The following is a 23,134-nucleotide window of genomic DNA, read 5'->3' as shown; positions in this document are numbered from 1 at the left end:
CAATCCGACTGATTAATTTGAATTGGACGAATTGAGCGGATTCATGGATTATGTGAATACTTCCACAAAATACAATGCTCGATTTTTTCTATATCCTAGAAAAATGCACTGCCTGATTAATTGTAAACAAAAAAAAAAAATCCAGCATAACAGTACAATTTTAAATTCATAATCATAACTTTTTACTAATTTATTTTTTTACTAACTTATGTGACATAAAGTTGTCATTTTTTAATTAGTAGATATAATCACTTATTATTAGTTAATTTGACAATTTTTTAAACAACAACTAATTAAAAAGACAACAAAAAAAGCTAATTTACGTACCGCACAAATTGATACAAAAAAATTGAGATTAGAGATGATGTCTCTAGCATCATTCTTAATAATTCGGACATTTGATATCCTAAATATATGAGTGTTTTATTTTGTTTATAACATTTTCCTATTTCAGAAATGAAAACAAAACGACTCACTAAAATTTGAGAGCTAAATTAAGTGGTTAAGTGTGTGAATGTATCTATCAGTTTTTAGAGTTTAATGGTTTTGTTATTAAATAAAGTGAAGCAGACAATGTAGAAAAAGATTTTATACTATCAATGAATTCAGTTTCATTCTAAAAAAAAAAAAAAATGAAAGAAAGAAAGGAACAGAAGAAATTAAAAATTTGACACGATTTACAACATGAAGGGCTCATTCGTTCGCTAATTCGAGTTTTTAATTCGAGTTAAGATGTAGGCCCTGTTCATTTCGCTGATTCGAGTTTAGAATTCGAGTTTTTCTACAGTAAAAAGCTCTCACAAACAATCACATCTAATTTTTTTGCTACAGTAAAAAGCTCTCACATAAAATCACATCTCAACTCGAATTCTAAACTCGAATCAGCGAAGTAAACGGGGCCGTAATGTTGTGTAAGAGCTTTTTATTGTAGCAAAAAAGTTAGATGTGACTGTTTCTGAGAGCTTTTTACTGTAGCAAAACTCGAATCAGCGAAAAGAACACGGCCGAAAGTCCTTCCAGAAAAGAATTTATTTTCATTAATGGATGGGAGATCCTCTTACTACATCAAATCTTAACTGATTATGTGGATATTTAGTTTATGGATTCAGAATCATGATTCAAAATTTTTTCGTTTTATGTGTGTTTTTTGTGAGAGAAGAGCACTGTAAAGAATCATGAATCATGATTCAAAATCAAAGACGAATGCAGGAAACAAACATCCCTTAAACTCAATAAAGTCTCAGGGTATGTTCTTTAATGGATGGGAGATCCTCTTACTACATCAAATCTTAACTGATTATGTGGATATTTAGTTTATGGATTCAGAATCATGATTCAAAATTTTTTCGTTTTACGTGTGTTTTTTGTGAGAGAAGAGCACTGTAAAGAATCATGAATCATGATTCAAAATCAGAGACGAATGCAGGAAACAAACATCCCTTAAACTCAATAAAGTCTCAGGGTATGTTCTTTTGGAGTGTGACTTGAGTGTAATTTTTGAGTTGAATTTGAGTTATAACTTGAGTTGAAGTTGTAACTTGAGTTTGTGTTTGGTTGTATACATTTGAGTTATGGTTTGAGATAATAATCTTTTTTTGAGTTTGTGTTTGAGTGAGTCAAAACTTAAATTTTATTTAGATAGTATTTTAATAAAAACTCAATGGTGATGCAAAATTTTAATAGGGTATATTGGTGGAGTTTTATTCGTCTTTTCGTTGTCAACGCATAGAAAAAAATCATCTCAATTAAGATTAAAATGAAAAAGTTATAGCATTTTTAAGAATAGAAAAAATATTGTTCATTAATTTAAGTTTGAGTTTCTGAACTCGAGTTGAAGGAGACACTTGAACTCGAGTTTTAGTCCCAAACTCGAGTTCAAACTCGAGTTCAAACTTAAAAAAATATAAACTTAAATAAAATTAGAATTCGAGTTTTTTTTTTTTTTTTTAATTTTGTAGGCAGCCGAACATACCCTTAATTACTCAAAAAAAAAAAAAGGAGAAAAAAATCTTAAACTGACTCACAAAATATTGTTCATTAATTTAAATTTGAGTTTCTGAACTCGAGTTGAAGGAGACACTTAAACTCGAGTTTTAGTCCCAAACTCGAGTTCAAACTTAAAAAAATATAAACTTAAATAAAATTAAAATTTGAGTTTTTTTTTTTTTTAATTTTGTAGGCAGCCGAACATACCCTCAATTACTCAAAAAAAAAAAAAAAAAAGGAGAAAAAAATCTTAAACTGACTCAATTTAGCCCAAAAATAAAAAAGAGAAAATCTTAACTGACAGAAGAGATTTGTCATCCGTTGGATCTTCAAGCAAAGGGAGTCGCATCAAACACCACGTGTCAGCCTTCCATTCGTGCCAACCAAAACGCCAACGTATATTTCTTCCAACACGCGCAAGAAGCATGAAACCAGCCATACTACCATAAACAGACAAAACAATTAACCAGCAAAAAAGAAATTTAAAAAATATAGTTGTGTTATATTTTGGACACGTGTAATATTTGTGTTTCGCGTGTGAGTGTATCACCAACCCCTCATCAGCTACAAAGGGCAAGCTCGGCCTTACGAAAATCTCTAGAATTTTCAACGGAAGATAATAAACAAAAACAAAGAAGGCCAGAGCCGCCGACTGTAAAGCTTTCCTTGAACTTTCTCTCTCTATCTCTACGCGTGTTTGGGATTTTGTAAGAATTTCTTCGTTTTCTCTCTGAATATATGCGATTTCCTTGTCCTTTCGTGGAGTAAGTTATCTGTAATCGGAGGATAATTTGTAAGTTCTCATCTCGTTTTGTTTTGTTTTGGTCTTCGTTGTAGATCTACTTTCGGAGGCGGATTCTCGTAGATCTGATAGTTTGGTAAGTGATTTTGAAGGAAATTTGTTTGTTTGTTTGTTTTTATTTATTTATTTTATTTTTTATGTTATTGATTGATTTTGTGTTTTGATTTATCCTTAATTATTGTGTCGAATTGTTTTGATTTATGATTTTTGCTTTATATCTGCTAGGTTTTGTGGTTTCTGTGGTGTAGATGGTTCTTTTGGTAATTTTCATTCCTGGAAGAAGAACGAAATTCAAACCCTAGGGAATTGGGGATCTTTGTTTTAAAGGAGGAGGGATTTGATTCTTGGTGTTTCTAATCGTTTGACCATGTGTTTGGTTTCTCAGAAACTGGAAAAGAAATCAGATTTTTTTTTCTTGGAGGTTGTTCTTATTTCTGTAGGATGAAAATCGTCGCTTAGCTGGGGTTTTTTTTTTTTTTTTCTTTTTTAATTCGGGATTTGTTTGTATCTCTTTCTTGGGTTTTTGATTGCAACAAAACACATGGCTATGATATTACTTCTACGTTGTTGAATTATTTCTTTTTTCTTTTTAGTATGGTATCACTTGGCTTGGCTACTTTATTTGATGTGTGTTCCTTAAATGATGTAGACTTTCTTTAGGTAAATGGTATTGTTTAGCTTCTGAATTATCAAACTTAAGACAATTAGGATTGATGTATATCTTTCTGTTTTCTAATTGTTTTTGTGAGCTGATTCTATGAGTTAAGACACACGCTCTTTGTTTATGAAAATAGTTTTCTTTTCTTTTTCTTTTTTTTTTTTTTTGTGGCTTTTGGTCTCGTTGTTATTTTATTTTGTTTATTTTTTAAAAGGTTTTGTTTATGAAAGTTTTACACATTGAAGCTGCTGCACGCATTATGCTGGAGCATTTTAAAAATTTTCTTCAGGCTACTTGTATTGACATGAACAATGAGATGATTTTTTTTTTTTTTTTGTGTAACAGTTTATAATAGGTGTCTTGTTTACTGTATTTTTCTTGCAGTAGTATTACATAAAAATGGGTCGTCCACAGGAACCACAGAAACCCTTCTTTCCCTTTGGAAATCCTTTCCGGATGATATCCTCCAAGGGTTCACAGTTGTCTCCAAAGCTTGTTGCACTGTTGAACGCTTTCGAGGAAACCTTGGCTGGGAGGATGACAAAACTGAACCCAATAAACAAGGGTGATGTTCTTAGCTTGTCATGGATGAAATTAGCAATGGATTCAATTTCTGAAACTTACAATGATGTAAAAAGCCTCATTACTAAGCTTGAGCTTCCCGCGTGTGACTGGGATGATAAGTGGATTGATGTGTACTTGGACATCAGTGTTAAGATGCTTGATATATGCATCGCTTTTAATTCGGAGCTCTCACGATTGAGCCAGGGACATCTCTTTCTTAAGTTTGCATTGCATAATCTGGATTCAACCTCTTCACAGCAGTTTGCAAAGGCCTGCTCCTTATTTGATGGCTGGAGGAAGCATATTAATACGAAGAATCCTAGACTTAACAACTGCTGGACCATTTTAGACAGTCTGGTGGAATCCTTGGATCTCCCAAAGGTTAAAAACTCGGCAAAAGGGAAACTTTTGATGCGTGCTATGTATGGAGTTAAGGTGGAGATAGTTTTTGTTTATAGTGTCATTGCTGCAGTCTTTTCCGATTCCGCGGAGAGACTGGTCGATTTGAATGTTGCTGAGACGCACTTGTGGGCACAAGCTTTTAAGGACCTGCAATCCAATGTGAATGGGGAAATTAGAAATGCTTCTTCCAGTGGCAGATCTGTGGTGCTGAAAGAGCTGGAAGCTGTTGATGCTACTGTCAAGAGATTGTATCCCATGGTCCAAACAGGAGTTGCGTCTGATCATCTGAAGGTCTTACAAAACTCTGTTACGGAGTTGCAAACGGTAACAGAGAAATTCTCAACGGGACTTGATCTTGTCGCAAAGGAAGTGGACGGCTTCTTCGATGCAGTGTTATCTGGGCGGGATGCTTTGCTCTCAACTCTAAGAGGAGATGGAGGTAAAGTTGAGCCAAAGCTAGCGGGAAATTTAGGGCAGATTGTGAGGTGAATTCTAGTGGGGCTTAATCTTCTCATGTACACAGAAGTTGTTAGGCATGGGGTTTTCAGTTTTCTTGTACCGGAAAGTATATTCTCTTATATGGCTTATAGTATTGGGTATGGTGTGAGTTGTAAGATAAGTTATGTTGCAATTGTAATGGTCGATGTGTATGTTGTACCTGAACTGGCTTCCATATATAAAATGGTCCTTAATGTTTGGTGCAATTGCAATAATCCACTTTCGAAAAAAAAAATGTTTTTCCCTTTTTTTTTTTTTTTTTCAATATGAAAAATCTTGACAAATATTTTTAAAAGTGCTTTGAGTTTTAATTTTTATCTCTTATTTTAATTAATTAACAGTAAGAGTAAAAATTTAAAGTCATACATTTAATAATTTTCTCAAGTTTTTTTTTTTAAATATTTTTATCTCTTTATAATCATTATGCCTGTTACGGGCTTCTAAACTTGTATGCTGTTGATACGTCTCGGTTCATCTTAGAGAATTTTCATGCAACGTAATTCAAGTTCCTGTTAATTTACCGATCCATCTCAAAAATTTAAGGTATTTAATACTTTAACAGTTCTAGTACCAGACAACCAAAAGAGCAGGACCTCTCTCATGTGTGGATTTACTGCCTTCTTCTTTCTTTCTTTTGTCTCTTTCTAAAAGTTATGCTCCAGTTGTGCTTTGAGAAGGAATTCATGAGTCGAAGTCGATGAATTCCCGAAACCGGATAAAGTACCAGCACCTAAACTATAAGACAAGTAAACCTCTCAACGAATGCGCTTAGCTGTTCTATTGTTTTATTTTTATTTTTATTTTTTTTTTCTTTTTTTCATTCTTAAACAAGTAGTTTGGCATTTGTCTGGAAGTGCTTGAAAACTAAGCATGTTATTCTTGTGTCTCTTCCAAGTAATGCGAGGAAAGGGGTAAGTTGAGAACAAGAAAACAATAGAAGAAACTTTTTGTTTTGGACTCCATTTGCTTACATGCGCTCTAAAAATAGTAACATCCCCGATTATCTTATGTTGTGTTTCTTCCTTAACTAGATTGTTTTGGAAAAGAAAATTTCTTCTCAATTTGCATTACATGAAGTACATGCATGCATCTCTTATAACTGGACATGGCTCGACAAACAGTCCTACTTTTTCGCTAATCAACAAACTGTCTTTTTTTTTTTTGTTTCCATAAAAACAAAATGTCCTACTTAATTAGGGTATAAACTCGACCTTGAAATTTGTTCGATTGATTGTGATAGTTCCAAGACTTTGCCATTTGACGATTGATGGGGCGGAATAATGAGAAGAGAACTAAAGACACAAAAAAACTAGTCATAGACAGTATAAATATGTTGTCCTATTTTTCTGTCTCTAATTGTTCTTAAATATAACTCATGATCTATTTGCTTAAATAATTTTAATATGTAGTATTTATTTTATGGTCATGTTCTTAAATTTATATGATATAATGAAATAATATTAGACAACGGTTAATGCCATAGAAATTCAAAACAACATATTTGAACTGAGTCATAGAAAAATGTATTGTCTCCATTTCATTGATTCTATGAAATTCCCATTTGGAAAAGTTTATTGAAGAAGAGATTTTTATTTCCTGGGTCTTGAACAAGTCTTTCAATTAGTGTCCCCTTTTTTTAATTAATATATATAAAAATAAATAATTATCATGGTCCAACACCACCCCATCAGAGCTTTCACACTGCGTTTAGTTCAAGCAAGCATGACTACGTTTCTTTATTGGTTTCCTTTGTTCGCTTTGGAAGTGGTGGGTCAATATCTAATAGTGGTAAAGTCTCAACAACAAACAACAAACAACAAACAACAAACTACAAACTATCTTTGTGGGGGCTTTTAATTGTACAGAAGAGGACCACAAAATACAAATTGGAGCTGAGAAATGCACAAAGTGCGTGCTATTCAAATACCTATTATTTTTCATGGTGCTCGTTTGTGCATAATATAAAAAGAAGATGATAAAAGCAGGTTTCTACAGCAGGGTGTTATTATCGATAATGCATATTCTTCAACGTTAAATACTATTAAAAATCACATTAAAATGAAAAAAATATATAAACGTCGTAGAGTTTTATACGTTTTATACCATTTTGACAGTTTTAAACGGAACGATAAGATTCAATGTTCTTCTTACTCTACTTTAGAATTCTCATACACGTGTGTGTGTATACATACATGGAAAATGGTAATGGTAAAGTTCTATAGGACGTCATGTTAAAGTCCAGATATCAAATGGCATATTATTTCAATGATAGTAGGCCGTCACACTACGGGTGATAATTATATCATTCTAACATATTCATGAAGATATAAACGGTTGTATTGGAGTGTTTTTGAAATGGTTTTGTTTTGGCCTGTAGGAAATTAGAAATGAATATATATATATATATATATATATATTACATACAACATGGGATTAAATCCGCAACTCTCCACCTAAACTTCTCAGTGCCAGTAGACCAAGAGGTCTTAAGCGATATTGTTTTTTTATTTATTTATATACAACACGAGATTGAATCCGCAATACTCTACCTAAATTTAACCCATCCAAATCTCCCAGTGCCATTAGATCAAGAGATCTTAAGCTTAAGCGATATTGATATTGTTTTGAGTATAAGAAAAGGTGAAACAATATTTGTTTACGTTTTAGAAAACATGTATTGAGTATATAAGTCCTAAAAAATAAGAACGGATAAGGAAAAGACATCCCTTTAGTGTTTTCTTTTTTCTTAACAAAAAATAGGCTGGTGCAAAACATATCTGCCGTTCTCGAAAATATATACCAACTAACATTATGTAGGAACCGTTTCCAAATCAATTACCTTGAGAAACACAAAAAAGTTCTGAAAACAAAATCAGAACAGACTATAAGATTTCTTCTTCACATAAAATGAGACTAGTTCAAATCATATTAGTCACTTTTTAAAAATATGTACCAAGGAAACACTATTTAGGAACCATTTCAAAATCAATTAACTTGAGAAATGAAAAAAAATAAAAAATATATTTTTGAAAACAAAATTAAACGTACTATAACATTTTAGGGTTTTGGTAATGCCATTTTCTTCGTCATCTTTTAGTTTAGCCAAAAGTATGTGCGAAATATTTCTGTACGAAAAATAGTATGTGTATCTTGTATATTACATCACATATGCTGTGTGCATCAACTATACTTTGGCATAAGCATAGCTTAGAACATCTCATATTCAATATCAAATTGATGTGCCAATGCTAAGCATTTGTATGAATAATAAATCTTCAAAACAATGTTATCTTTTATGCTAAACTTGACAAATATTATATTTGGTTGCTCATTTTTCTCCAAGTATAGTAAATGTCAAATTAGACACTTGATTACTATTAGTTGATATATTAACTTTTTATTTTATCCTTACAACATTGTTTGTTTCTAAAATATTTTAGTATTAAAAGTTTATTTCATAAGTTTAAAAACTTAATAAGTACTATACAAAGTAGATATAACATTTCAAGTAATATTATGCATTTGAAAATAAATAGAGTAACAAATTAATTATGTTATTTTTACATTTTTTAGTAGTAAATATAATATTATTGTTGACATTTATATCGGAGATGATTTTTTTTTTTTTTTTTTGGAGCTCGACCATAACGGCGTGGCGACCTAATGAGATCCCACCTATTGATAAAACCACGATCATTTTGAAGTATGGCAATCGTGATCTACGTCATTGTTCTTTTGATATCTTTTCCTTCATTTTCTGAAGGTGAAGGAAACTTCCTCGATGCAAGCAAGCGAGGAGAGAGATAGAGATTTAAATAGTAGAAATACTAGAATTTGCATTGGTGAAACATCTAATCCTTCATGTAGTACAAACAAAGGGGTTCACAATACACAAAAACATCCTTTCTAATATAACACTACTCCAAATTAAAATCCTCAATTCAGGATCACATTTTACCATACTCCAAACCATTACAAACATTAATAGAATCAGAGACAGCAGAAGACAATATTATAGACCATTTAAAAAAAAAAAAAAAGCCCTCAAATATTATAGACAATATTAATAAGCCTTGTCTGCAACAAAAGAAAAGACATGAACTGTAAAAATCCAACTAAAAGATGACATAAAGTCGATCCATGAATCGGGTTTTTAGCACTTTAATTTGTTTATTAGAGAACTAAACAGCGTTTTTGTTAATCGACGACACCCAAAGCAAGAGGGAGAGAGTGAGAGAGAGATGCTAAATTTTTGTTCAAACATGGGCATCCTACTACTAGAAAAGAAGAGAAAAATGTTTTATGTTATGTTTAGTAGGATGGATAGAAAAGAAAAAGGAAAGAAAAGAAAAAAGAAAGAAAAGTAAAATATTTAGATGAAGGAAGTAAAATGATTTTCTCTTGTTTGGTAGAAGAAAAAGAAAAGTGAAAAGAAAATGTTAAATTTAAGACATTTTACAATAATACTTCAATACAAATAAAAATATGATGAATGGTGAAGGTTAAATTTTACGTTTCATTTTTTTATCAAACTTTTTCCCTCATCTTTTCTTCCCAAAGTTAGAAGGATTAAAAATTGATAAGCCCTATAAATTTTTATTTTCCTTCCTTCCTCATTTCCTACCAAACAATTTAAAATTTCATTTTTCTCTACAAAATTTTTCCCTTATTATTTTTTCTCTCTTTTCTACCCTACCAAACACACGGTCAATGACCTAAAAGCAATAGGAAAAGTTGTAGAGTCAAGTTTGCTTGGTTTAAGGAAATTGGAAATGATGGACAAGTCAAAGAAAAGACTTTTCTTTGCAAAGTTTAAGACATTTCATACAAAGACGAACAAAAGTCGAAATCTAGAAAATAACATCCCTCCCATGTTATGTTCTGTCTAATTAACCACATTTGTGGAGATTTGGATAAGAGAACTCTCTGCTGATTAGAGATTACAACTTCAGCTTCATTTCCAGGGTGGGAAAAAAAAAGTTCAAACAAAGCATTAGAAGTTGCCCAAGATAAAAGCGTTGGAAGAAAACCATCAAGATCTAAGATTCAATTAGTAGAAGCTTATTCCTATTATTTACAGTCTCTCTAAAGGAAAGTGGTTAGGACATAAATTATCTTTTTCGTTCTACCAAAGTAAGTGCCATCTAAAATCAACCTTACACAAACAAAATTTACAAGGGAAATGTTCTTCAAACGTAAAATTTAGATAACTAGATAATCGTCAAGAATTCAACCTCATTCCATTCCCAGTGAAAGAAAAATTCTAAAACCTTACCCAATATATGAAAATATATAATTATTATAAAAAGTATCTTAAGTCAATCCCACAAATGTAACTTTTTTCATATTTTAAAAAGTCTCACTCAAGAATATTTTTGCCTACTAAAATTACATCATAATTGTTTTTTTTTTTTTTTTTGAAGGTCACCATAATTGTATTGGAACCAAGGTTTCAAATTTGATGAACTCTCATAGAGAGCTGACCCTTGAGAACTATGCAAATTCCAACCTGGTATTTATTTATTTTTATTTCATAAAAAAAGTATCCTAAACTATTTTAGAATAAAAATCCAAAAATAACTCAAAAAAACTTAAGACTATTCCTACTCTATCCGTAGAGTTTTTAAATTAATTTCTTAACAGTTAAACGTATTTAGGTCTCATTCATTTTATTAATTTGAGTTTTCAATTTTAAGTTTTTATAATAAAAAGTTCTCAGAAAATGTTACATCTAATTTTTCATATTACAGTGAAAAACTTTCAGAAAATATCACATCTCAACTCAAATTAAAAACTCAAATCCGTAAAATGAACGAGAGCTTAATATAAATAATTTATATTAAAAATTTAAAACACTTCACACATATTTGTTTTTATTTGAGATCAGACCTTTCAAAAATTAATGAACGGTTAAAATACGGTAAAAAAAAAAAAGAAAAACCTCCCAGAAAAGAAAAGTCCTATTTTCCTCACGGGTCAGCCAAGCTTTTCCACTACAAAATGCATCCGTGGAATTGAAGGTTGACAAACGTACACATCACACTCGGCAGAAAGCACTGTCGAAACCCGTTTTCTAAATTTCCTGTTCTTTTTTTTTTTCGGAAGACCAAAAAAGGAAAGAAAGAAATGTAAAAAATCTTTACATTTTCTTCCTCAGATTCGCCATTTGCAACTCCTCCTCCGACTTAGTTTTCTTCTTCTTTTGAATTCCGACCATTAAACCTCAGTTGGGTCGTTTTTAGAATCCCAATTCTGGGCTCAAATTCCGATGGATTCGGGCTCTGCTTCAGCGGAAACCAACATCCGAGGAATACCCACCCATGGCGGAAGATTCGTACAGTACAATGTGTACGGAAACCTCTTTGAAGTTTCCAGGAAGTACGTCCCTCCTATTCGCCCTGTTGGGAGAGGTGCTTATGGAATTGTTTGGTAAGTAGAAATCTGAAAATCTTTTTCTGGGTTTGTGATTTTTCCTTTTTCTAATTCTAATTTCTTCACCTTTGTTGGTTATTTTTTTGTTCAAATATGAATTATGAGTTGTCTGGTTTCCGTGATTCTTGAGGATCTTGGTGGGAGTTTAGAGGAGTTGGAGAGTTTCTAGATATATCTTTCTATTGTGGGTGTAGATTTATTTTATTTTTTCTTGGTTTTTGATATTGTTCTTTCTGATGCGGAGCTGAATCTAGTAGGATATTGTGGTGTGAAATCTTGTTAGTTGGTTGTTAATTTTTGTAATTTTTGGTGAGAGTCTTGATTACTTAGGGGTTGTTGTTTTATAATAAAATTCAGAAAAAGTTTGAACTAAGTTACAATTTTATTTAAATTCATGTTTTTTTTTTGTTTGTAAAATTTGAATTTGAACTCGAGTTAGAATTTGAGTTTGAACTCGAATTTAAGGCTAAACTCGAGTTTAAATTTTTCTTTTAATTCGAGTTCATACACTCGAACTCAAGTTAATGAATAGTATTTTTTCTATTATTAAAAATGTCATAATTTTTTCGTTTTAATTCTGATTAGGATGATTTTTTTTCTATGCATTTACAACGAAAAGACGAATAAAACTCCACCCATATACTCTATTAAAAATTTTCATCACATTGAGTTTTTATTAAAATACTATCTAAATATAAATTTAAGTTTTGACCCACCCAAACACAAACTCAAATAAATTCTCAATTCAAATCATAACTCAAAGTAGTTTTTAGTTTTTTTATTTTTTTAAATGAGCCATGTCAAAACAAGAGTTGAAACTGCTGAAGATTATGTATGGATTTGTAAAGTGGGAATCAGATGTTATTTAGTGGAGTAATGTCTGAACCTGGCTAAATTTGTGTGTATTTCTGTTAAGTTGGGAGAGATATTTATGAAAAGAACTTATCTTGCAAGCTAGTTTTCTTCCGGTCTTTGCTTATATGCTGTTCTCACTGTGTTATAGACAATTGTTGTCTTCTGCAGTTAACATAACGTTGAGCACATAACGTTGAGCTTATCTTTCCTTTATACTTGTTCTTGCATTTTAGTTGCAATTTTTAGCCAAATTATAAAAGGGGAAGAAAAAGTTAGAGAAAACATTAGTTTGGCCAACATTGACATTGAGTGTACTATTTGCTATATCATCATTATTATTATTTTACTTTTCCGCAGATAGATAACTTATGTAGTAAGTTAACAGATACACCGAACCACTGCCGCCATTCTTCGCCCCTCCAATTGACCAGATGAACAGGGTTTCTAGAAAACCCAAAACTTTACAAGGGACATGGATATAACTGCAACATGGATATAACTATCGTTTTCTACAAAATCTAAAACCTAAGAAGCAAGGAGACGCCGAGACGGTGCAAAACATTGATTAACACACTACAAACTTTTTTTTAATGAGAAAATAATGGAAATATTTCATCATCTATTGCAAAAACTAATATTACAAAATGACTCCCTTCGTAGTCATCTAGAACCAGTTTATTTGACTTATGCAGCTTTTTCTCTACTTCAAAGAAATACAATAAGAAGAAGGCTCTTGCCAATCGCTTGTGTAGCTGTTTTAGATTATTCTACTTATCTGACGGGATCAATTCATTTATGTTTCTTGATAATTTGAGCATTCTTTTTCTGTTTTCTTCCAGATCAACATTTTCCCAGTTTGTCATTCGAATTTCAAATTGAGAAAGTGTTTTATTTAAAGGATGAAAGCAACCTCTTTGCTGATGAGATTTCTTGAGGGGGGAAAAACATCATTAGGAGTATCTCCGATATGGCTTATATGATTCTTTTATCATTGGCATCGTGTCTTTTCTTCCTGTCATCTTTATCAAGTTTCTTGCAGTTCTCATTTCATGAACTTGTTGCCATTGACTTTCATAGAAATTAGAATTAAGCATATAATACTTTGGGGACCTCAATATGCACTTTTATTCTCTCTCTTCTTGTAACACCTGCTTGTGTTTCTTGAATGTAATGCTTATACTTGGTGTCTTTGTTTCTTCTGATTTTGATTGTTTCTCTTTTACTTTTATTTTATTTTTTACCTGCGTTATTTAACAGTATGAACTATGCTAAATTCTTTTCATGTCCTTTAGTGCTGCTGTTAATTCAGAGGCACGTGAGGAGGTTGCCATTAAGAAAATTGGTAATGCATTTGACAACAGAATAGATGCCAAAAGGACTCTACGCGAAATCAAAGTTCTCCGGCACATGGACCATGAAAATGTAATTTCATTGCCTTTGCTACTATGTCTCATGTTCTTGACTGCGATACATTTTCTGTTTTGTTTTTATTTTACTTTTTATTCTGTTATTGAAATTTTGTTACGTATGGGTGGCAGAATGAATGCTCTTATTAGATTTTTTTTTGACTTTGTATTGCTCACATCAGATTGTGTCACCAGGTTCATTAGGTCATTAATCTTCCCCATTGTCATTTGTAGATAAAATTTTTAATTTCAACTTACCTTGATTGTGTTTTTCATCAAACTTGTTTGGAAAAATGAGATCATGCAATGCTCATCTGTTTCTGTTTCGATATTGAGTCTTATGCTCACTGGTTTGTTCTTTCTTGATTACAGGTTATTGCCATCAAAGACATCGTACGACCACCACAGAGGGAAAACTTCAATGATGTCTATATCGTATACGAGTTAATGGACACTGATCTCCATCAAATAATACGTTCCACCCAGTCATTGACAGATGATCATTGTCGGGTTGGCACTTCATGAATTTCTTGGTGCATATAAAATGTCACGTTTGGTAGCCATTTTAGTCAAGTATTTCATTCTGATTTTCTGTTTGCATCTATTTTATTGTGAGATGGAAAATTGGAACTTATAACCTCTTACCATGTTTGCGTAGTCATTTTAATTGTCGGTGCTTGCATTTTACTTTTGCTGGTGCTCCTGCGAGATAAATGATACAATGTGTGGCAATTTAAGCAACTGCTTAGTGATGATTTCAATATTACATCATAGGTCGAAATTCAAATTTCGTTTTTAATCTAGTGTTATGAAGTACTTTTATGGAATGGGTTCTGTACTGCCAGTTAATAGGAAGCTAAACTTTGTCTAGAATATGAAAATCTGATGCTCAATGTATTTGGGTTTCTAATGATTACTATGCTTGATAGTCAAGGACTTGATTTTTAATATCCCTTTGTATCTGCAGCTACTGGGACAAGTTTTAGTAAATAATTATTTCATACGATGATCGTGTCATATCATCTAGTTCTGATTTCTCATCTGTTGCTTTTTCCTGATCCTTTGTCGGCTGATGTATTGATCTATCGGCTGACTCATCCTTTTTTTAGTTTCAAGTGGTCTTGATTTGTCCTATTCCAAATGTCAATATCTAATAGTAATTTTATTTAATATATAGAAACGAGTGAAACAAAGATAAACTCTCATGCAGGATTCATCATCTTATAGCAATTTCTATGAAACACGTGCTTTCATTGATTCTCTTGTACTATCTTCTTTGCAGTACTTTCTGTATCAGTTGTTGCGAGGACTAAAATATGTACATTCGGCAAATGTTTTGCATCGCGATCTAAAGCCTAGTAATTTGTTCCTGAATGCAAATTGTGATCTTAAGATTGGAGATTTTGGGCTTGCAAGGACGACTTCTGAAACTGATTTCATGACCGAGTATGTTGTTACTCGTTGGTACCGTGCGCCGGAGTTGCTCCTTAACTGTTCAGAATACACTGCAGCAATTGATATATGGTCAGTAGGTTGCATTCTTGGTGAAATAATGACCAGAAAACCCCTGTTTCCTGGAAGAGATTACGTTCATCAGCTGAGACTTATAACTGAGGTATGGTTAAACATATTTTGTTTCTGCCTTGGATTTCCACATTAGAAAGTTGTAATTGTATTTATTTATTATTTTCCCTTTGATCTAAGTGTGACCATTGGTTTTTTATCTTCTCCATTTTCCTTGAAAATTATATTTAAAAATAGCTTACATGATGTTTCCAGGTTTCTTCTCTATATAGCCTTGCTGAAATAAATTTTGCCTTTCTCACTTGAGTTTAGTGATCATTGCAATTTGTTAAACATTTTCATTTCTCTGAGCAGCTCATTGGTTCGCCTGATGATACAAGCCTAGGATTCTTACGAAGTGATAATGCCCGAAGATATGTTCGTCAGCTTCCACAGTACCCGAAGCAACAGTTCTCTCTTAGGTTCCCCAACATGTCTGCAGGTGCTGTTGATTTGCTAGAAAAGATGCTTATCTTTGACCCAAATAGGCGCATTACAGGTATACCCACATTTCTTTAAATTGTGAGAGAGATCCTTGAATAGTTTGTATATTTCTAAATTATCTTGCATTATGAAACTCTGTTTAAAAACAAAATTTTTATTCATAAGGAACAAACTTAAATAATTTTCCTCACGAAGCATATTAGAATCAATCAGTTTGCTGATCAATTGTTTAGCATTTGTTTGTTCAGTATGTTTGAACCAAAAAAGTTTTGGTTCAAACCATTTTTGCTATTGTGTTCTCATAAAATTTAAACAACTTTAAATTTTTTTTTAAAACTTTTTGGTCAAACCTATGAACCAAACGGGCCTGGTTGATACTTAATGTCTCTTGCGGTATCCTGGTTGATGATTAATAATATTCCTGCCCATGTCCTTGTCTCCTAGTAGCCAATGAACACTATGTCAGCATGGGGTACGGTGGAGTGGGGCTTGGGTTTGGGTTTGGAAGGGTGTGGCTTCAATCCCGCATTGTAAAAATAAATAAATAAATAAACAAAAGACAGAAAAAAAAAAGCAAGAGGTGACATTAAGTCCTAGGTTTACGCATAGAGAGGATCACAATGAAAGAGTTCTAATTGTATATTCCTTCCTGGTTTTTGCAGTTGATGAGGCTCTTTGCCACCCGTACTTGGCTCCTCTTCACGACATCAATGAGGAGCCTGTCTGCCCTAGGCCTTTCATTTTTGATTTTGAGCAACCATCGTTTACTGAAGAGAACATCAAGGAGCTCATATGGAGAGAGGCTGTGAAGTTCAACCCTGATCCAACTGATTGAGGATTATGTGGTTATCTGTTGTATACACTTGAGAAAATTACCCAATTAAATGATTGACAACGATGATCATAAGGATGCGGTGGATCCCTCCAAAGAAAAAAAAGATTGTCGTGAGATGTCATTCATCATCACCATTATCAGACACATCTTTGGATTTCTGTAAACATATTCAACCTAGTGAAAAGATATTCAGTAGTAGAAATAGTTTCGAGGTTTGCCTACTTTATGGAGCTCCAATCCCTCACTGTTGCAGGTTTGCTCTTTTATCGTAGACTTACGAGCTGAGTTTAGTGAATTAGCAATGGAAAACCACAATTTCTACCTTTTCCACGTTGAGGAGTGCATGGAATAAACTTTAGCATTAATTCAATGCAATCCGCGCGTATTGTATGACCAATAAGTCTATTGTTTGGATTAGTTGGTGGTGCCACTATGAAGAAATGCCTCGCTTTGCTATTTTATCTTTGTCTTGTGTCATTTTTCATGCCCTGAAAATGATCAGTTTTAGGCATAAGTTCTCTAAGCCTATTTACCAAGTTCTTTTCATGAAATGGTGGCATTTTTGTGTTTATACAGTTTTAGCGGAAATACCGATGCTAAAAGTTGATATTATTATGTAAAATAAATAGAATTAGAAAATATTGGTATATTTTGAGTAGTATACTTAATTTCTGTTACTAAAATCACCCACATTTGAAGCTATTTCCAAAAGTTGACTGCAGAAATACAAGTGACTTGTGTTAACACAAGGTAAGAAAAACAATATGGAACATAAAACTTAATTGGCACTTGCAGTTTTTGGTAGCGTAGTAAATATAGTAGACTAGCTCTTTCCCTAGAAGGCTAGAAACACAGCCAATATTGCTTGTGCACATTTTATAAACCCTACACAAGATAACTCATCCTGTAGCTACATTTCTTGAACTCGACCAAATCAATTGGCAGATCATCAGTTGGGAAATCACAAGCTGTGGTCTTCTCCAAACCCTGATCGTGCAGGAGATCACACGGTGGTGGAGTCACCCCGCTGGTGATCCCCTCCACATCAGTGCAAGTCCACTTCTGCTTCTTCGCCTTGGCTGCCATCCCAATGGTGACATTCGAGATGCAAATCCCTGTGAATGGGTCTCCGGTGATGCCCTCTAGCCTTGCAGCCATCGACACGTTTTCTGCCACCATGTCTTGGTAGTTGATGCCCTTAATCTCCGGCAAGGCATTCGGGTCATAGTGGTTGTCGGCATGAGCCTTGTAGTTGCCCGTCATCCAGAAGGCCCACTTCATGGTGTGCATGGTCATCCTCCTCACGTAGATGTCCTTCACGTAACCCCCTCGCCCGACAGCTGTCTTGATCCGAACTCCGGATTCCGTACGGATGGCCACAATGTCTTCTGCCCTTACGTCTTGGATCCCGCCTGACATCTCGCTTCCCAATGCAATGACGGCGCTGTAGGGGGAAATGCATGTGAGCCGTCGGATGAGGAGCTGTTTTGTGGGCCATCCAAATGCTATGCCGTACTCATCCCAAATGGTATGCCCGTCTCATCCCACCCGCTCTTAACGGCCACACAGTCATCGCCAGAAACTATGTAGCAATCTTCAATCCGAGTGTTTGTGCAAGAATCTGTAATTAACAAATGCGCATGTATAAGAGCTTGAAATGAACCCTTTTTAAAATTTAGAGACATGTTGAAATAAAATACAAAGTTAATGGGGCATTTATGAAATTAATCATATATTTTATATTAAATTTAAAATAGCATTATCCATTAGTTTTACACAGATGTTTTCTAAGAGATGTCTTCCAAATTGAGATGTCTTTTGTAGCTTTGATACTAGTTGTTTCTTCTCCTCAGTTTATTTAAAAAGAAGAAAGAAAATCATTTTTCATTAAATACCAACTACAATGTCTACTTCTACCAAAAAACAAAAAAAACAAAAAAAAATTACAATGTCTACATGGGTTTAATAAAAACAAAAGAAAAGGTAGAGAAAAACTATAGTGTCTATTTCCTTTATCTAATAGTACAAAAATATATTTTGATTGCTATCAACCCGTTATTAGTTAGTTTAGCATAATACACAATTAAGTACAGTTTAATTAACAATAAAAAGAAAAAACTCATCTTACTTTGGAAGTGCAATCTATGCACTTTCAAAAATCACACACGGTTTATTTTATTTATTTGTTTTATAATTTTGCTTTAGATCTTAATACATTCTAAATCATGAAAATAACAGTTAATGCAATTATTTCAAAACTCAAATATATATATATATATATATATATATGAGTTTAAAAGTTGTAAAAATAAAACCAAAATCAATGCTTACTAGTACCCATGTGATTTCCACATTTTTATGTTTATGATGATCATTAACGGTGATAAATAACAATAATCATGATTGCTACATGTATAACAAAACAAATAAATAATGTGACAATCATGGAAGCAACAAATCAGTTAGACATGCGGGACAAGATTTTTAACCTTATTCTACAGACGTAGTTATGGGGTCAGTAATTGTTGAAGTTTATAATGGACAAACCTGGGTTGATCCCATCTGTGTTTGGAGACGTTACTGGAGCGATGATTGTGATGCCTTGAATAAGAATATTACTGCACAATATTCCACAATTTTTTCAAGATTAATTATGTCTAATATTTGTAAACAATGTAGCTAACAAAAATTTACAAATTCATTATTATCTTGAACTGGAAATATTCGTGAAATCCGAAGTAAGCGTAAGATTACCTGCTATAAACAGGATGAACGTTCCAAGATGGGGCATTAAGGAGTGTTAGATTTGAAATCTGGATGCTATCTGAGAACATGATCTCAATCAGGTAGGGCCTGGTGTACTTCAGCTTGCCCTTGTGGAATTGCTGCCACCAGAAGGAGCCCTGACCATCAATTGTTCCATTTTCCCCTGAAATTCAAAATGGGGGGTCCAATAATTTTCAGTTTTCACAGGTTTTATAATTCAAGCTATTTATATTATTTTATGTAACAAAGTTTTTTGGTGGCTTTAGTGAGAGCTAGGCAGTCAGTGTGACAATATACCGGTAACGACGATGTCGGTGAGGTTTGTTCCGAATATGAGACTGGTGAATCTTCCGCCGGCCGCATCCCTTCCTCGGCCATAGGACGGCAAAGGTTTGAGCACAGGCCACTCATTTATGTCCTAAACCAAATTGATTAAACAAGAAATCGTAAGCATATAACGTTTTGTGACAATTAACCAATAACAAAATTTTTGTGGGGTCAAATTCGGAAGATTTTAAGCAGATTAAAATTGACATTTACAACAAGTTCATTATCATATCAATCAAAAAAAGCCTATACCGGAGGCTGAGGACGTTTTAATAGGTCCTGTATTTTATGTGTTGACCGTGATTGGATGAAAAAAAGGTTCATATAATATTGGTCCAATGCTCAAGAGATCAAATTGGATTCTTGTAGAAACAGGACTTAAAGCATAAATGATGCAACTTTAGACTCAGAGTTACGCACAAGTTCCTGTTTGGATACAAAGGATCGTCTTTAATTTTGTTTGTAGCTTCAAAGGATCTGACCTTTACGATTCCTTGGCTGTCTCATTTCACCTAGTCAATGAGTAGTTAGTCACGTATTTTTCTATATTCACTATAGTCGAAGTTCGTTAAACCAAATTCTTTGACGTGTTATATTGGTTAACTACTTTTTACTTATTAACATGCCCAACCCAACGACTGACATTAGTGTCGTCAAAAATAATTATCACAAATCAAGCCGAGTATCTCTCTACAACTTAAATTCGTTAATTGACCCATCTTTAGACTTAAAATAGTGTCTTCTTCATTATTATTCACACAAATCAAGCCGAAAATTTTTGGATGTACATTTAGTGTCCAATTTTTAGTAGATAAAATTTTATCACACCATCTCATAATAAACATAGAAGAGTTAGTAAAAAAAGAGCTCAAATTTTTTATATAATGTAGCATGATATATAATTAGTTAGACACCAATTTAGACAGAAGATCTGAGTCCAATATTTCTCTCTGTTTTCTCTTTTTAAAGAACTTGCAAGATAATTTAGGATTTTTCTCATTAGTGCCTCTCAACTCTAGGATCATTGTCACTTTACTACCTGAACTTTAAAAACTCAAATTTTATCTCCTAAATTTTGAATTAATCTAATTCAATTCAATTTGTTAAAATTTTCATTAGAAAGAAACTGAAAAAGAGCGAATGACCTCACTTAACTCCTTGTATTTTTGTTTGTTTTTAACGGAAATTTTAACAGAGAAAGTTAAGTGGAACTATTTTAAGGTTTTAAAGAGTAAAGTTTGAGTTTTTAAAGTTCAGAAAATAAATAGTAATGAACCGGGATGCAAGGAAGTATAAGAGAGTTGAGGGACACTAGAAAGGCAGAGAGAGGTTATTTTTTTATAGCTACTACTTGCTATGACTACTTTTAATACACAACCCTCTCAAGTTAGTTGAATCCGAGATGGGGTCTTCACGAAATGGATCAAAAAGCAGAGTAGTAACATAATATTCCTTTTGGAAATGATTCATTTTTTTAATGGCATTAATAAAAAAAATATTTCAAAAAATAGTACTGGTTTGGATTATTTTCTTTGTATCATTACCACATTAGACTCTTCTACTAATTATAGTAATTATCAACAACCATCAATACATAATAATTATTTGAAGGAATTACTGACCTAATAATGACATAAAAGAAAATAATAAAAAATCAGTGTTATTTATAAATTAAATACCTTTCTTATTAGTACCATATAAAAAATAATAAACCTATGTAAATAGTTTTTCAATGCATTTTCACACCTTGACCTAATGAAACTACCATAGCATGTAAGGAAAAAGTGACGAGACATAATATAATTAACTAATATATATATATATATATGAGGATAAATTGTCACTATTCACATAATAGCTGGTTTCAATAGATGTATATTTCATCATATAATAGATGTATATTTCATCATATGCAGTGAATCTCACCATTATGTGAGTAGTCGAGATTTAGATAGATCACATTTTTTAAAAATTTAAAAAAAAAAAAAAAAAGTAATTGGGAGAGAGAGAGAGACCTGAGAAGCAAGAAGAACAGCATCCTTGTGGAGATAGAGAGTGAAGTGGCTAATGAGGCTAAAGCTTCCAGTCAACCATTTGCCTGCAGGGACAAAGAGCTGAGCTCCACCGTCCGATGCAAACTGACTAAGATGATTGATTGCGTCCTGAAATGCCTTTGTGTTTGATGTCTTCCCATCTCCAACTCCTCCGAACTCTGTCAGCGAAGCACTGTGACCTCTACAACTTATGGCATTGTACTCAAACTCCTCCAAAATCCTTGCTTTTCTGCTCTCTGACCCTCTTATTAGTAAACTCAGAAAAACAAGTCCTACAATTGGTTTAATCACCTGCAAAAATTATAAACAATATGGAGGACTAATTAGATATATATAAGCTTCTTGTTGGTATATATATATATATCTATATATATATCTATATATATGTTTAATTAGCACTAGAAGAAGATGTGTTCATCGTGATCTTTGTTTGTTTAAGAGGAAAATGGAGGAAAGTTAAGAGGGAAATTAGGAGAGAGAAGAGAGAGGTTTCATTACTTGAGCTCTCACGGGTCTTCTCAATGGCGACTTCATTTTGGGAAAAGGGCACTTTGGAAGTTATGGATATGTTGCAGAGAAAAATGAGGGGCATATATATATAGGACAAAGTGTTGATCAGCTTTGGATTTTTTTTTTTTTTTATTCCACGAAATTAAAGCTTTGTATTGTATGTAAAGTTGAATATTTGAGGCGTATTATTTTTAGTTTCTTAGATGTACTGTAGACATGTGCATGTAAAAAAAAAAAAAAAAACCAACTATTTTCAACATGACAATGGCAAAGGCGCTTAAGATTATGTCGGTCTTATTTCCAATTTTCCATTAAACTTCAGTTATAATTCTTGCATTACCAAGGAAAATGTAACTATTCATTCTTACTAAAGTGATCTTATCTTTAAAAATGTTTCCTATCGTATTTTTCATTTTTTTTAAAATTTTTCTTTCTTTGGATTCTTTATATATAGAGAATGATGCTAACTAAGAAAGAGTATTGTGTTAATTAATTTGTCGAGGAACACAAAAACATAATCTCTTTTTTGCTAATCTTCCATCTCTTGCGTTTAATAGTAGTGGTTATGATCTTCTTTTCAGCATGTGGTCCTAGTATTATAATTACAGTACTATTTTGATTAGCAAAAAAAGAAATGATTACAGTACTAAACTTTGCTCAACTTGACCAATAGAATTAAGCAAAAAAAAAAAAAAAAAGGCGCAAAGTAAATTATTTCATCACATACTGCATATCTTAAACAAGTTCCTCTTTTCAGTCACAAAAATTTAAAGATTTTTCCCACCACCGGATTCAACGAGTTAGCTACCATAATTAAGGACAGTTCAAGAGTGCGTTTAGAACTCGTTCTAAAATAATTTTATTTTTTTGTATAAAAATGAAAATGAAAATATTTTCAATCTAAGACAGAAATCATTTTTGAAAATGCATTTGATAGTTTTATCAAGAGATTATTTTCAGTATAAAAAAATCATTAATGTCTCTCTCTCTCTACTCGAGAGAGGAGAAAACGAAAACAAAAAATGAAAAACG

At 32.7% G+C, this 23,134-nt stretch overlaps 3 protein-coding genes across 5 annotated transcripts; 2 read left to right on the top strand and 1 right to left on the bottom strand.

The window, feature by feature from the left end:
* Positions 1 to 2,580: 2,580 nt before the first annotated feature.
* LOC21404336 (protein BPS1, chloroplastic) lies at positions 2,581 to 5,116 on the top strand. 3 transcript variants are annotated; one of them, XM_024176421.1, is made up of 3 exons: positions 2,581 to 2,693; positions 2,824 to 2,864; positions 3,834 to 5,116. In XM_024176421.1, the coding sequence occupies exon 3, from the start codon at positions 3,846 to 3,848 to the stop codon at positions 4,899 to 4,901; it is 1,056 nt and encodes a 351-aa protein (XP_024032189.1). In that variant the 5' UTR covers positions 2,581 to 2,693; positions 2,824 to 2,864; positions 3,834 to 3,845; the 3' UTR covers positions 4,902 to 5,116. The 3 variants fall into 3 exon arrangements, with proteins under 3 accessions (XP_024032189.1, XP_024032188.1, XP_010112960.1); XM_024176420.1 differs by having other exon boundaries at positions 3,831 to 5,116; XM_010114658.2 differs by lacking the exons at positions 2,581 to 2,693; positions 2,824 to 2,864 and adding an exon at positions 3,015 to 3,209 and having other exon boundaries at positions 3,831 to 5,116.
* A 5,827-nt stretch (positions 5,117 to 10,943) lies between these two features.
* LOC21404335 (mitogen-activated protein kinase homolog MMK2) lies at positions 10,944 to 16,901 on the top strand. The gene is made up of 6 exons (XM_010114657.2): positions 10,944 to 11,339; positions 13,490 to 13,619; positions 13,976 to 14,113; positions 14,886 to 15,218; positions 15,482 to 15,665; positions 16,273 to 16,901. Exons 1-6 carry the CDS (start codon positions 11,179 to 11,181, stop codon positions 16,443 to 16,445), a joined length of 1,119 nt encoding a protein of 372 aa, XP_010112959.1. The 5' UTR covers positions 10,944 to 11,178; the 3' UTR covers positions 16,446 to 16,901.
* A 212-nt stretch (positions 16,902 to 17,113) lies between these two features.
* LOC21404334 (probable polygalacturonase) lies at positions 17,114 to 22,146 on the bottom strand. Its single transcript, XM_024176433.1, is given in 7 exon segments — positions 17,114 to 17,960; positions 17,963 to 18,066; positions 18,993 to 19,063; positions 19,200 to 19,374; positions 19,509 to 19,629; positions 21,554 to 21,883; positions 22,091 to 22,146. Coding segments are annotated over 7 exon segments (1,467 nt in total). The 5' UTR covers positions 22,127 to 22,146; the 3' UTR covers positions 17,114 to 17,330.
* Positions 22,147 to 23,134: the final 988 nt, after the last annotated feature.

The sequence above is a fragment of the Morus notabilis genome, unplaced genomic scaffold, assembly GCF_000414095.1.
Source record: "Morus notabilis unplaced genomic scaffold, ASM41409v2 Scaffold248, whole genome shotgun sequence".
NCBI lineage: Eukaryota > Viridiplantae > Streptophyta > Magnoliopsida > Rosales > Moraceae > Morus > Morus notabilis.
Note: the sequence above shows the minus strand (reverse complement) of the source record. Positions and strands in the feature narration are given on the sequence as shown.